The sequence below is a fragment of the Maniola hyperantus genome, chromosome 7 (genome assembly GCF_902806685.2).
Source record: "Maniola hyperantus chromosome 7, iAphHyp1.2, whole genome shotgun sequence".
NCBI classification, from domain to species: domain Eukaryota; kingdom Metazoa; phylum Arthropoda; class Insecta; order Lepidoptera; family Nymphalidae; genus Maniola; species Maniola hyperantus.
In genome coordinates this window covers 2,474,063-2,487,822 of record NC_048542.1, presented here as the reverse complement: position 1 = coordinate 2,487,822, position 13,760 = coordinate 2,474,063, and the positions used below count along the sequence as shown (strand labels likewise).

The 13,760-nt window shown below is 38.0% G+C and overlaps 2 protein-coding genes across 2 annotated transcripts; one reads left to right on the top strand and one right to left on the bottom strand.

Moving 5' to 3' along the window:
* Positions 1–621: 621 nt before the first annotated feature.
* Positions 622–9,915, bottom strand: LOC117983544 (SH3 domain-binding protein 5-like). Its single transcript, XM_034970121.2, has 9 exons — positions 9,698–9,915; positions 8,738–8,929; positions 7,810–7,995; positions 7,112–7,233; positions 4,371–4,552; positions 3,418–3,593; positions 3,044–3,263; positions 2,268–2,415; positions 622–1,661 (listed from the first exon to the last, which is right to left on the bottom strand). Exons 1-9 carry the CDS (start codon positions 9,746–9,748, stop codon positions 1,532–1,534), a joined length of 1,407 nt encoding a protein of 468 aa, XP_034826012.1. The 5' UTR covers positions 9,749–9,915; the 3' UTR covers positions 622–1,531.
* Positions 9,916–10,416: 501 nt separating this feature from the next.
* On the top strand, positions 10,417–13,300 carry LOC117983551 (dynein light chain roadblock-type 2-like). Its single transcript, XM_034970132.2, has 4 exons — positions 10,417–10,536; positions 10,604–10,682; positions 10,791–10,891; positions 12,484–13,300. The coding sequence occupies exons 1-4, from the start codon at positions 10,534–10,536 to the stop codon at positions 12,592–12,594; spliced, it is 294 nt and encodes a 97-aa protein (XP_034826023.1). The 5' UTR covers positions 10,417–10,533; the 3' UTR covers positions 12,595–13,300.
* The last annotated feature ends 460 nt before the right edge of the window (positions 13,301–13,760 follow it).

Genomic DNA, 13,760 nt, shown 5'->3' with positions numbered 1-13,760 from the left:
TCTCTATCATTTGTATGGGATTGCGTAACAGAGACAGCGCTATATTTTTTTCATTCCGTGGATACAGTCGTCAGTTCTCCGATATAACTATTGTCACATTACGTTTTCTACTAATAGTATTAGTATATAGGCCTATTAATCCTAAAGCACTTAGCAAATCTAAACACAGACGCACAGACAGTTTTATTATCATTTTATTGCAAGTGATCTTCTAAGCTAGTGTAAAAGCTAATGTGAATCTTATTGTAATTAATATAAGCGCTCAATTCCTTTCAATTATAATTAATTTGTCTAATATTATAATAATAAAACTAATTTTGTATCTTTTTATTCACCAAAATGAGGGAAAACTCAAAGTATCCCAAATTTTCATATTAGTTTTTCATTAAGGTATGATTCCGAACCACGCTGCACGCAGCAGCGCTGCCGCAACAGTGCTGTCACCAGCAATGTAATGTCATATAAGCTTATAGAGATTGTATGGGGACCAGTAGTGCCGCGACAGGACTGTGACAGCTGGTGACAGCACTGTTGCGACAGCACTGTTGCGGCAGCGCTGCTGCGTGCAGCGTGGTTCGGAATCATACCTTGAATATAAATTTTAATTTAAGTGTCCTTTCATTTACTTATAACTCTCTTTATGGAACTAGAAGCAGGAATTCAGTACGTAAAATTTTCTTAATATTTTGTAAAATAAAAAAGTACATCCGTACACATAACTCAGTGCCTAAATAGAAAATTAATGAGCATTATTTTGTGGTAAATTATAACATTATTCACATTTATCCCTAATTGAACCAAAATGGTGTAGTTTACTCAACTATGGCAAGAGTTAGCTATCTATAGTAAACCGCACGGAGAACTTAATACAATATAATTTATTTCCTAATGATTATATATTACAGTTAATTTTCTTTTAAATTAAGAGCCTGGGGTCGTGGAATTTGGAATTGCCTTTACACAAGTTTAAAAAATCTATTAAAAGTATGCTCCTGAAAAAAAAGCGTATTACACAATTGAAGATTATCTAAATGATAAAAGAGCGTGGATTTGACCTGCAGCTCGTTCCAGCAACGCACAGGACTGCACACACTTTTTTATACATGGCATGGCATGGTATATCAAATATTTGAAAAATCAACCGCCGAGTTTCTTGCTGGTTCTTCTCGGTAGGAAAGGCATTCCGAACCAGTGGTAGATGCATCCGACGATTCGAAAGCACTTGTGAAAGTTTACTTGAATAAAAAATATTTATTCAAGTAAAAAAGTAAAAATTATTATTATTATCTAGCTTCAGACTACCAAAACGATCTTCATACAATTTCATAGTAAATTGTACCTTAAACATAAGTATCTAAGGTTCAATATCCAAAACCAAAGGTTCAACTGATTAAAATGACTTTCAAACTTTTTCATAGTAAATTTTACCTTAAAAATAAGCAGTTAAGGTTCAATATCTAGCTGCAGATGACCAAAACAACCTTCAAACAACTTCCTAGTGAATTGTACCTTAAACATATGACGTTAAGGTTCAATATCGAGCTTCGGGCGAGTGCGGGGAGCGCGGTATGCGCACGACGCCGGCGAGACGCTCACACACGGCCTCCAGCTGCGCGTCCAACATCAGCGATGCTATCTGGTCGTCGGTCAGCATTTCCATACTGGAACAATTTTTTATACGTTATATCTTATAGCTAGATGATGTTTGCTACTTCGTGTGGTATATTGGTTTTTAAAATGTTGGTTTTCTAGGGCAAAAAAAGCCTCAATAACACTCTTTAGTTCTATAATCATATTATTCATCTAAAACATCACGTCGATCCATTGCTGCGTTGCGGCCCACATCCGTCTTGCTGTACGCTATGTCTGTCAATCTAAATATATAAAAGGAAAAGCTGATTGACTGACTGACTGACTGATCTATCAACGCACAACTCAAACTACTGGACGGATCGGGCTGAAATTTGGCATGCTGATAGCTATTATGACGTAGGCATCCGCTAAGAAAGGATTTTTGAAAATTCAACCCCTAAGGGTGTGAAATAGGGATTTGAAATTTATGTAGTTCACGTGGATAAAGACGCGAGCATAAGCTAGTGTTTCATAAATGAAATTCAGTCATAAAAACTATTTTAATTTTTGAAATTCTCAGCTCTAGGACTATTTTTTTGTCAATATAATTGGGTTTTTTGTGATCGTTAAAAGGGGAACTGTTGTTAAAATTTTAAAATGTGGGTAGGTACTTAGACAACTACAAGAGTACTGACCTCGTTAAACTGTCAGTATCAGAGTATCTCTCGTCAGACGTAGATGAAGCGCCGTCGGGTGCAGGAGACCTCCGAGAGCGGGGCGAAGACCTCCGCGGCGTCCGCGGGGCGGAGCCCGAGCCGCGCCGCTCGCCGAACAGCGATAGACCTGGCAAAATACATGTTACCATGTAGAAAACTTATTAATGTTTCATTCCTTTTTAGGGTTCCGTACCTCAAAAGGAAAAACGAAATCCTTATAGGATCACTTTGTTTGTCTGTCGGTCTGTCAAAGCCTACAGGGTACTTCCCGTTGACTTAGAATCATGAAATTTGGCAGGTCTTATAACAGACATAAAGGGAAAAAATCTGAAACCGTGAAATTAGGGTTGCATCACACAAAAAAAAAAAAATTGTGGTCATGAACTAATAATTAATTTTCGAAGTCAGATAACTATATCAAGTGGGGTATCATATGAAATGTCTTCACCTGTGCATTCTAAAACAGATTTTTAATTATTTTTATGCATCTTAGTTTTAGAATTATCGTGCAAAATGTCGAAAAAATACGACTGTAGTACGGAATCCTCTGCGAGCCTGAATCGCATTAGGATGGTTTTTTTCATTAAAACGTTGAATAATCTTGGAAAAGATGATAAGCTTTCACGAATTTGCTGTTGTAGCAACTATAGTTTGAATTGAAACCACAGCTGTCAACTTTTTAAAGTTTCTGAAGCTGTGATATCAAGTAGAACTTTCCCTGGAACAGCATCCTTTTATTCAAGTCATAAACTTACCCTGGAACATCTCCTTGACCTTTTCTCCTGTGTCATGAAGCAAGGCATCCAGACTCTGTCGTCTTCCTCTCTCTAGTTCAGCTCGTATGGCCGCGCTTCTGTCTCCAGTCCTGATGATGCGCCTCGGGGAAGCCGCTGATACTTTGGTTTCCATGGGACTTGGGGGTGATGATTTTTCTGGGGTTGATCGGGGTCGAAGGGAGCATTTTTCGAAACTTATCTGAGAAATATATTACAAAATTAACACTGGAAGACAAAAACAGCATTGAAAATTATATTCTGAAATACTGTTTGTCTTCACTCATTATGGAAATGAAACGAAACTTTACAAAGCCTAGCCGGACAATCCCCATTCCCCATGATGAAAACCTCACCTCCTCCGGACTGGAATAGTCCAGGTCGATCTCGGTCCAAGTGTCAGGATCGCTTCTGTCAGCCCGTCGCAACCACTCGCGCACGTTTTCATGGTTGTGATGTGCACAGAGCTCTTCTAGAGCCTCGCTAGTGTTGGAGTCGCTCGCGGTGTCCGTGATCGTTGAACGATCTACATCTAAAATCAATAAACAGGTGTAACTGTAATTCCAAAATAATTTATTTATTTTGACGCTTAAATAAAGTTTTTTGTACGCGCAACCAAAAAAGGCATTATCAAGTTTTATAATAGCAACTAGCTTATGCTCGCGACTTCGTCCGCGTGGACTACTCAAATTTCAAACCCCTGTTTCACCCTCTTAGGGGTTGAATTTTTAAAAATCCTTTCTTAGCGGATGCCTACATCATAATAACTATCTGCATGCCAAATTTCAGCCCGACCCGTCCAGTAGTTTGAGCTGTGCGTTGATAGATCAGTCAGTCAGTCAGTCAGTCAGTCAGTCAGTCAGTCAGTCAGTCAGTCAGTCAGTCAGTCATTCAGTCAGTCAGTCACCTTTTCCTTTTATATATTTAGATAATTGCTTTTATACCTAATAGTCAGCAAATGAATAAATGAAATGAAAAAAGATTTTTGATACAAACTAGGCGCAAACGAAATAGCACAGGATGCAACATATCACATTGGTCACAATGTAACATAGTATAAGTCCCTCAAATTGCTATTGCGCTGGAACCATGCATCGAAATAACGTCATTTTGACGTCAGCCGAAATAAAAATATACCATCAGCTCGAAACTTCAGTCTAGTGCTGACGTCACTGAAATGGCAGCCACGCGCATTAGCACTTAGCGGGACTTATACCGGAACGCTAATTCGCTTGGCGGTACGGCTTTACCAGTAGACCTTTAAAACTCGAGCAAAGTAAGCAATTATATTTATTTGAAGATAGCTCACCATTCCTAGTAGACTGTCTTCTCGACCGATGTCGGTGTATTTCATCAGATATCCTCTCCAAGTTCCTGAGAGCAGACGAGTATTTCTGCTTGGCATCAGATACTTGTTCCTCCAGGGTTTGGATTCGAGCCTTTTGGGCTTCCAGCGCTGAGTTTATACGAGCCTTCTCCTCGAAGTACGGCCTAAAAAAATACTTTCACCTTATCCGGCTCGAAGGACCAAAAAGCTTACAAAGAGGGTTAATATTTACAAGTTTCATATATCAAAAGTGCGTTAATTTCATCATGCATGATACTTAGTTGAGAAAAATAAGTTTGGGTTAGATTAAGCCTGAAAGAAATGGACATATTAATATCCTACGCAGCTTCTAAAATTAGTAATCCATTATCCAATATTACAAATTCACACTAAGACCTCATGTCCTAAGAATTCGGACCTACTTCGTTTAAATTTTCTGTGTTAGCAAATTATGTCAAAAAAAAATTGCAGGGACAAATTACACTACAGGCGATCTCTCTCTCTCTCTCTCTTTTTCGCAGGGATTAATTTTGTTTATATTTGACTAATTTTAGTTGGGAATATTAATTTACATATCATTTGTGTATTTGAAGTATCTATATATTCATTCTTTAGAAGTTATGAGGCTCTGACAGATGGGTAGACAAACGGACAAGTTCACCCGAGAGATCTTACTCCACTCAGTCAACAAGGAACTGTATAGTATACTTTATACTATAGGTATTCACACTGTGAAGCGGTGTCGTGTGCTTTAGGGTTTCATGCTTCAGAGTTCCTTATTTAACAAAATATGTTGTAGATTGTGTTTTAAGCTTTATGTGTTTCTTAATATGTTCTTAATACAATGAGGTAGCGAGCATGCAAATTTCTAGTCATTTACAAAAGAGGCAAAATAATAGTATAGTATAAATACTAATAAAAGAAAAATTATCTACCAAAAGTGATGCGGCGAGCGGCGGCGTGCCTGAAAGAGATAAGTGCAACTAAACAAGCGAAGTCGGCGGACGATATGTACATGTTAGATAGATTACAAGCTCTACTACTACACTACTAAGAAATGAGGGGAAAATATGCAGAAACTAGAAGATGAGAAAATTAACAATTAAGTTTGACGAATTTGTGGACGCCAGTTGAAAAAATTGTAGTTATATGACATTGCATGAAGTTATTCATATTAGATTGTCTCGTCTTACAGATGGGCGCAGCACAACATGGCATTTTAAAATGATTTTTTGTTATAAATCTTGCTGCATTATGGCAGGATAAAGGCGGAAGCAAATCTAAGCCGAGACTAACAGACGCATCTGTAAACCGCGGCTTAAAGATATCTGTAGGGTGATTGTCTAAAACCTGCATCAATCATTATTACAATCTCAATTGTTCTGATTGGCTGAATTTGTGCGATTCTTCTTGCAACAATGCATTGTAGCCAATAGAGAGCGAGCGTCAACCAATCGGAGGTGATTGCGATCGTCACACTGTAGCTGTCAAACTACCGCGGTAGGCCCACTGGATAATACACAGTACACTGAACTGTGCAAACTGTTAGACGTAAAGTTGTGGACGTAACCTTGAGTGCTTGGGCATCAGGGGAATATCTCGCAAGCCACATCCCAAACGTCTGTGCAGTGTGCACACCTATCAGTCACGGCTTACGGACACAGCCCATACTTTGTTTCCGCCTTTAGACCAGCTGCTCGATTGCGGTTGAATGACAGCTACAATGTCACGATCGCAATCACCTCTAATTGGTTGACGCTCGCTCACTAATGGCTACAATGCATTGTTGCAACAAGAATCGCACAAATTCAGCCAATCACATCAATTGAGATTGTAATAATGATTGATGCAGGTTTTACGAAATCGACCAGCAGGGCGGTTCTGATTGGCTGAATTTGTGCGATTCTTGTTGCAACAAGAATCGCACTAATTCAGCCAATCGGAACAATTGAGATTGTAATAATGATTGATGCAGGTTTTAGACAATCGCCCCGCAGGTGGCCCTACCGCGGTTGTTTGACAGCTACAATGTCACCATCGCAATCATCTCTGATTGGTTAATGCTCGCTCACTATTGGCCACAATGCATTGTTGCAACAACAATCGCACAAATTCAGCCAATCAGAACAATTGAGATTGTAATAATGATTGATGCAGGTTTTAGACAATGGCCCTACTGCTGTCATGTAATGAATTACGTCGTGCGCTTACGGCCGGTTAGTTATTTTATAAATGCTGCCAGGTCGAAGGGTTCAGTATATTATGCAGCGATAATGAATATCATATTATACAGTATTGCTTTTATTGCTATACTTTAACATGAAGCAGTTTAAATCACAATCCATGTGGACTGTAGTATAATATTGATAACTTTAGTATTGATACCTTCAAAAGAAGAAGTGAAGAGGCACTTTTTAGGCAGGCGTGCTTTACCTGGCTAGGCTGCACATCTCCTACCTTTAGACCCATTACGGTCGAATAAGGTCGGTCAATTAAGGTCGACTGGTCGCCCGGCGACTCTTAGAATCTGTAATTTATATGGAAGTCGCGTGTAAGCGCACGAAGTCGCGCAGACTGCGTGTGCGTATACACACGACGAGTTTCATATAACTTACAGATTATCACGGTCACCGTCGACGACACCGGGCGACTAGTAGACTGTGCGTAATGGGTCTTAGGTATGATTGTAGTCAAGAGCAAGCCTATAAAGTAAAAAAACGGACCTGGACTTGGTGATGTGTCGCTTGAGGCCGTTTTGTAGCTGCTGCACGAGCGCGGCGGCCGCGCGGTGCGCCGCCGCCTTCGAGCGCTGCGTCACCGTGGCCGACGCGCGCTCCGACTCCGCCTTTGCAACCAGACAAGTGGTGAATCGTGGAACACTCGACAGAAACGACAGTACTTGGCGCATAAATGTGACAGTTATGGAGTAAAATCAAATTGAAGATTAATGTGCGGTAGAGTATATACAATTTTAGTTTTAGTATACCCAAAACCTGAAAGTAGTTTGTTGAGAATCAGTAATAGAATCTATTTCGATCATTTTTATTTTTAGACCAAAAAATATTTTTTAAATCCTGCAAGTTTGAACACAGAGTTGAACGACCGCATGCACCAGCTGATTTGAGCCGAGCGAGTCAACTAAAACTAACGTATATACATCATCCACCACGGTAGAGATTTCTTTATACTACAATGGAGTATACAGAATATTTCTATGCTTTGTTATTCACTAGTTTCTGAAAAAATATAATAATAATAATAAATATGCTTTATTGTTTTCATTACTGCTAGTAGTATGTACAATGTTGTATCTAATAGGTATATCTAAACTAAAAACTAACAATAAACTGAGCATATATTAATTGATTTTTTTTTTGTCACATGCTGTGTGGTTTATGAAGCAGTGAGCTGCAGTATTCACCTGGTTGACGCGATGTGTGGCATGGTTGAGCATCTCCTGCCAGGCAGGGTCCAGCGTGAGCCCACCGGAGCCCTCGGCCAGTCTTGCCAGCCCTTGCTCTGCCAGGTAGACCATCTCTCGCGCCGCCGCGTGGGCGCTGTTCGCTTTGTCGTATGCGAGGTTTGCTGTATGAAGCTCTTGTGAGGTCTAGAATAAAATTTTGGAGAAATTAGAACAAAATGTTGGCCTCAGAGTCAGGGGGCCGAGTTTCCCGGGCACACACTTTTAATTATTTTCAAGTTATGTGCATTTTAAGCAATTAAATATCACTGCTTTAACGGTGAAGGAAAACATCGTGAGGATACCTGCATGCCTGAGAGATTTCTATAACGGTCTCAAAAGTGTGTGAGGCCTGTCAATTCCTACTTGGCAGTGGTAGACTTTGGCCAAACTCCTCTGACTCTGAAAGGAGAGAGCCAAAAATGGGTTAATGATGATGATATACATTATTTAAAAATTGAATTTATTTGATAGAAACATTCATACTGATTTTCTCTACTTCTTACCATATTAGTTTTGTGAAATTTTAAGTAAGTAGTTTTTCTACAACCGCACCGCGCGCCGTAAGGAATTTCACCCTCACCACCTGGGTGTCTGGTGCACTTCAACCGTCCGCTGTGCCAGATCCTTCTTTCCACACACATGCAAACTGTGGAACCAACTCCCATCGGCGGTGTTCCCACTAGATTACAACTTGGGGTTATTCAAGAAGTGGACCAACAAATTCCTAAAAGGCCGGCAAAGCATCAGCGGTTCCTCTGGTGCTGCAAATGTTCATGGGCGGCGGTAATCACTTAGCGTTGGGTGGCCCGCTTGTTCACTATCTCTATTTAAAAAAAAGTACAAGCTTATTAAATTATTCTTTCAAGCATCAAAGAAATCTACTTACAATATTGGCCCTGAATCTAGCTTCATAATATGGCCGTGCTTTGTGCACACTTGTCCCAAGCTTCTTGGTGAGCTGCTGTATCCTCAGGTGGCCCTCAGCCAGGAGCCGACGGAAAGCAAGCCGGGCTTCATCCAGTTCAACTTCAAGGCGGTTGATTTCATCTGTTGCTGTGTTCAGGCGCTCTAGCTCAATCTAAGTGAGACAAATTAAATTATTACCTATGTATTCCAATTAAGTATCTTTTATTAGTAATTTTACTGACAAACTTACATTAGCTACTACATAGTTCAATTCAATTCAATTTTGTTTTATGGCGCGCGGCTTTAATAAACGTTTGTTTGTAGAATTCCAAAATCTAAATTTTTAATTTATGTTCATGAATTTTGTCCTTTGTAAATGCAGCAAGCAAGGAAGGATATTATGACTTTTTCTATCTCTATGTATAAAAATGAATCGCTGAATGTGTTGCTCTGCTTGAATCGCAAATCTCGAGAGACTGAACCGATTTCGCTAATTCTTTTTTCATAATATTTCTTGAAGTATGGGGATGGTTCTTACGGAGAGAAAAATTTTAAAAAAATCCTGAAAAAGAATCGACTGTTAGGCGGTACGAAGAAGCTAGTTTTATAATAATTTTTTTTTCAGAAAGTGCTATGTAAATTGTAACAAAAAAAAACTTTGAATAAAAAGATTTTTTTTCTGAAGCTTTTTAAGTTATCCTTATCGAAGATTTGTTTTAGAATATTGTTGTTTTTAGTGATAGTTGATGGCTATTCAAATAGCGGTAAATAAGTCTAGGTACAAAATCAAATTAGTTTTTTTTTAACAAAGCATGTTTTCTGTAAAAAGTAGTGGATAGTTCTGCCGTGTTCGAGCATAATATCCGCGATGACAACCGCATACATATAAAAAAGCTAATTGTTCGAATCGCATGTCTTTTATATTGATTATTATCTTTACCTGGACCCTGGGATCTAGCTTTTCCGTACATTCTGCGGCGCCTTCGCTCATGGTCCTCTCAAATGTTGTTACACATTTTAACCAAATTTATATTCAAAGTAAAGCTATAAATTAAGTTTTATTGCTTTTGTTTAGCTGAACATCGTATCGCCATCGCTAAAACGCGAATTTTAAAAGCGTAAAAATTAAACACAAAGCATAGCTTTTTTCCACTTGCGACCAGACCAAAAACTTAATTGTTTTATCTATGGCATCTATGGTAAAAACAAAGTGACAGGTGACAAATATCAATATTTTATAGATTCAAAATTGGTGCTACCATAGGGAAAAATAAAAAACTGGCCAAGTAAGAGTCAGACTCGCGCACCAAGGGTTCCGTAGTACAGACTACAGAAGTAAAACGAATCACTTTTGTATAACGAACTGCAAAACTTTGTTTGTAGAGTTTTATTGATAATATCAAAAGAACTATGCTGACTAGTTAGAGCGTTGGTTTTACTTTTCCTGTAATAATATATGTATACTGTATAGTTATTGACGATAATTATTTCAGATTTTTCGATTGGCAAACTTTGATATAAGGGGGCGGGGGGAGGGTTTGATGTTAATTTTTAAATCGCACATGGGTTCCATTTTTACCAATTTTGTACGGAACTGTAAAAATTGTCCTTAATTCTCTGTAGTTTATTGTCTGTGCTTGGAAGTTGAAATGTCCAAAATGTCAATTGATGACGTTGACAGTTGACAATTGTCAAAAAACCAAAAAGAAGTGCACAAGTGCACGGCAGCAGTGTGATTCACAATTTCACATAAACTTTTGAAAATAAAATAACGAGATGGTAAACAGTAACAATGGCATAATTTGTTGATTTCTGTGAACTTGTGTTTAATAATTACGTGTTTTAGGCAACAGAAGTCGAGGAAACTATTAAAAGAATACAAGCACACAAAGGTGTTATGGGTGTCGTCATCGTAAACCATGAAGGTTTGATCGATGTTTTATTTATTGGTTTGGAAACAGTTCACTTGGCTATAAATTATTTGTTAATACAGTTATTTAGTGTCGGTACATTAAGTGATTGTTTCCTTTCAGGCATTCCCATAAAAAGTTCATTAGATAATGCTACATCGGTGTTGTACGCGGGTCTCATTGGTCAGCTCACAGAGAAAGCGAGGAATGTAGTACGCGAAATGGTAATTTACAATTACAATATAATTTAGGAAAAACATTGATTACAAATGCTATTGTATTTATTTTACATAACACTAGCTTCAGTAATTCACATGCATTTCTGGTTTTACTTAACAGATTTGATACAGTAGGTATGTACCTATATCTATGTAATGGAAGCCCTATAAGTACTTTTAATAGCTAGTTTTGTCTTTTTGGGTCTAGGTGTATGTGATGCACTAAGTTTAATTGTACAATTAACCATATAAAATATAAATTCTTTATCTGGAAACTTGAGTTCTATAGGATTTCTTTATAATCTGACCTCCCACTAAGAACCTTCAGAAATTCGAACCAACTGAGCATGGTTCTATACATATCCTACAGATAGGGTAACAACAACTTATCACTCACACTTACTGCTGAGCAAGAGTCAAGTGAAAGGTCAGAAACTGTATCCATTCTATTTTTTTTTGTCAAACTGAAATAGCGATAGGTGGGTATTAGAAGCACCAGCCTTTATACATTCGGGAGCATGAGTGGGTCAGGTACCTAGTATGCAATAAATTTTTATGTATCAACTTTTCTTTTGCACACCTTATATCTGGATTTAAATCAGTTTTTCTGGTCCATAGCTCTTCTCAGTAAAAGCCTTTGCCCATACTTCAACATTAAATTACTTAAATATTTATAAAAAGGTACTTACTTACAATCTGTCCTTCAAGCCTTCAATACCTGATGGTGCAGATGAAAATATCCAGAATAAACCAGCAATCCATTTTCATTTAAACCCAATATTTTTGTTAAACCTGTTTGATTTAGGTACTGTGAAAGGTATCTCAATAAACAGATTGGTCTGCTAAACACATCACTCCACTTTCAGTGGGCAGGTACCCTTACCCTATAGTTAAGTTTGGCTAATTATGTTGTACGCCTCTTAAGTCTTAACTAATGACGGATCTAGATACGGGGTGTAACCAGAAAGCTAGCAAAAATTTATACTACCTAAACACAATCCAATACCAATAACCATTTGCCTCATTTTGTTGTTTAAGTGATTTAGTATTTTACAAACCCGCAATGTATAGCGTTTAAAACTGGGGTCAATGCCCCACCTACGATGTGGCATGACTCCCAATGGCCTACTTACGCAACGTTGGTTTACCGTTGACAGTCAGATGTATTATTTGCATCGTGAACTTTTACAAAATATAGGATACTAGCTGATGCCCGCGACCTCGTCCTAGGTTTTTAAAAATCCCGTGGGAGGAACTCTTTGATTTTCCGGGATAAAAAGTAGCCTGTCTTTATCTATACCCATGTAAAAAATCACGTCAATCCGTTGCACCGTGATTGAAGGACAAACCAACAAACAAACACACTTTCGCATTTATAATAAGAGTACCGATTAAAAAAATATCGCGCGTTTTGTGGTATATCAGTTATCATCAGTACTATCACCTGCCTTCGTTTTTGCTAGCGTTCTGGTTACACCCTGTATATTGCTATCCCTTTCATAAGGCTACCTGTGGAAAAGTATAGCACTAGATTGAGACCTATTTAGATAAGTTTAGAGTGTAATTAATACCATTGTTGAAGTTATTCTAATTTTCAGGATTCCACAAATGAGCTGTCATTCCTGAGAGTGAGAAGCAGGAGACACGAGATATTGATTGCACCAGATCGTGAATTTATTCTGATAGTCATACAGAATACTTCAGACTAGTCCATGTATTCATATTTTATTATTCATAAGGATAATTAATTAATCATCTAATCGCTACTTGTTAAATATGTGCTATAATTTTTTTTGTTCCCATTTTTAGGTAGTATATTAAAGCTTGTGATCTATTTAATTTAAATGCAATATATGTATAGAAAAAAATTAGAATGTCTTTCAAACATTTATTAAACTAATAGGTATTTTTTGTAGTTCTAAAATACAACTTAGGCTGAGATCTAGAGAGACTGCGGATTCTTAAGACTTGAGTTTAAACGAGACAGATCTATATCTTAAGTCTGAGCAAAGCTAAAGCATCTAAATATGTAAAAACGAAAAGGTGACTGACTGACTGATCTATCAACGCACAGCTCAAAGTACTGGATGGATCGGGCTGAAATTTAGCATGCAGATAGCTATTATGACGTAGACATCTGCATGAAAATTCAATCCCTAAGGGGATAAAATAGGGGTTCGAATTTGTGAAGTCCACGTGGACGAAGTCGCTGGCATAAGCTAGGGCTCTATAAATCTCAGCCTTAGTACACCTGACATACTTTATTGTTCTGCAAAAATAGAAAATAGCTCTTAGTATTAAGTTCTTCACAATGTAGCAGTTATATTTTACACTAATAACTGATCATTTATTTATAAGAAAAAAATCAATAAAACATCTATGCACAAAAAGTTTGTACCTCTTTAATTTAAATCAGAATTCCCCATTTTTTAAATAAAACCACAAAATTTTAATAATTTTTTATTCAGTTCGCATATGATATAGATAGAATATTAAAAAGTACCTATAGAATATTTGACTATTAGTGAAAAGTAAAAGTTTGGAGTAATGCAAATGGCCGGTGTAGTAAGACATATCTTTAACATAAACTACGGTGTACCGCTTGACTGAGATGGATCCTCGGCTAGGGTGCGAGTTGGTGACAGGAAGTTTAAATCCTTGATATTTACGTCAAAGGTACCCTTCCGTAACCCGTGCCCTACCTCACGAGCCGTCTCGGTGAAACGGTATACCTATAATAGGAGTCACGCGAAAAATTGATTTTCGCGCACTTGTTCCAGTCAGTCTTACATAAGACATAAATGGACTTGGGCTATTAGTCCGCGAGATCCTGGCCGTTAGGTGCATCTTGGTGCCCAGTATGTAAACTTGTGCA

Excerpts from the sequence above, each read along its gene's own strand:
- LOC117983544 (XM_034970121.2), bottom strand. The coding sequence starts at position 9,748 with ATGAGCGAAGGCGCCGCAGAATGTACGGAAAAGCTAGATCCCAGGGTC. Across the intron at positions 3,264-3,417 it reads ACTATTCCAGTCCGGAGGAG|ATAAGTTTCGAAAAATGCTC; the intron begins GTGAGGTTTTCA and ends TATATTTCTCAG. Across the intron at positions 2,416-3,043 it reads GGTCAAGGAGATGTTCCAGG|GTCTATCGCTGTTCGGCGAG; the intron begins GTAAGTTTATGA and ends GTATTTTGCCAG.
- LOC117983551 (XM_034970132.2), top strand. Across the intron at positions 10,683-10,790 it reads CGTCATCGTAAACCATGAAG|GCATTCCCATAAAAAGTTCA; the intron begins GTTTGATCGATG and ends GTTTCCTTTCAG. Across the intron at positions 10,892-12,483 it reads GGAATGTAGTACGCGAAATG|GATTCCACAAATGAGCTGTC; the intron begins GTAATTTACAAT and ends TCTAATTTTCAG.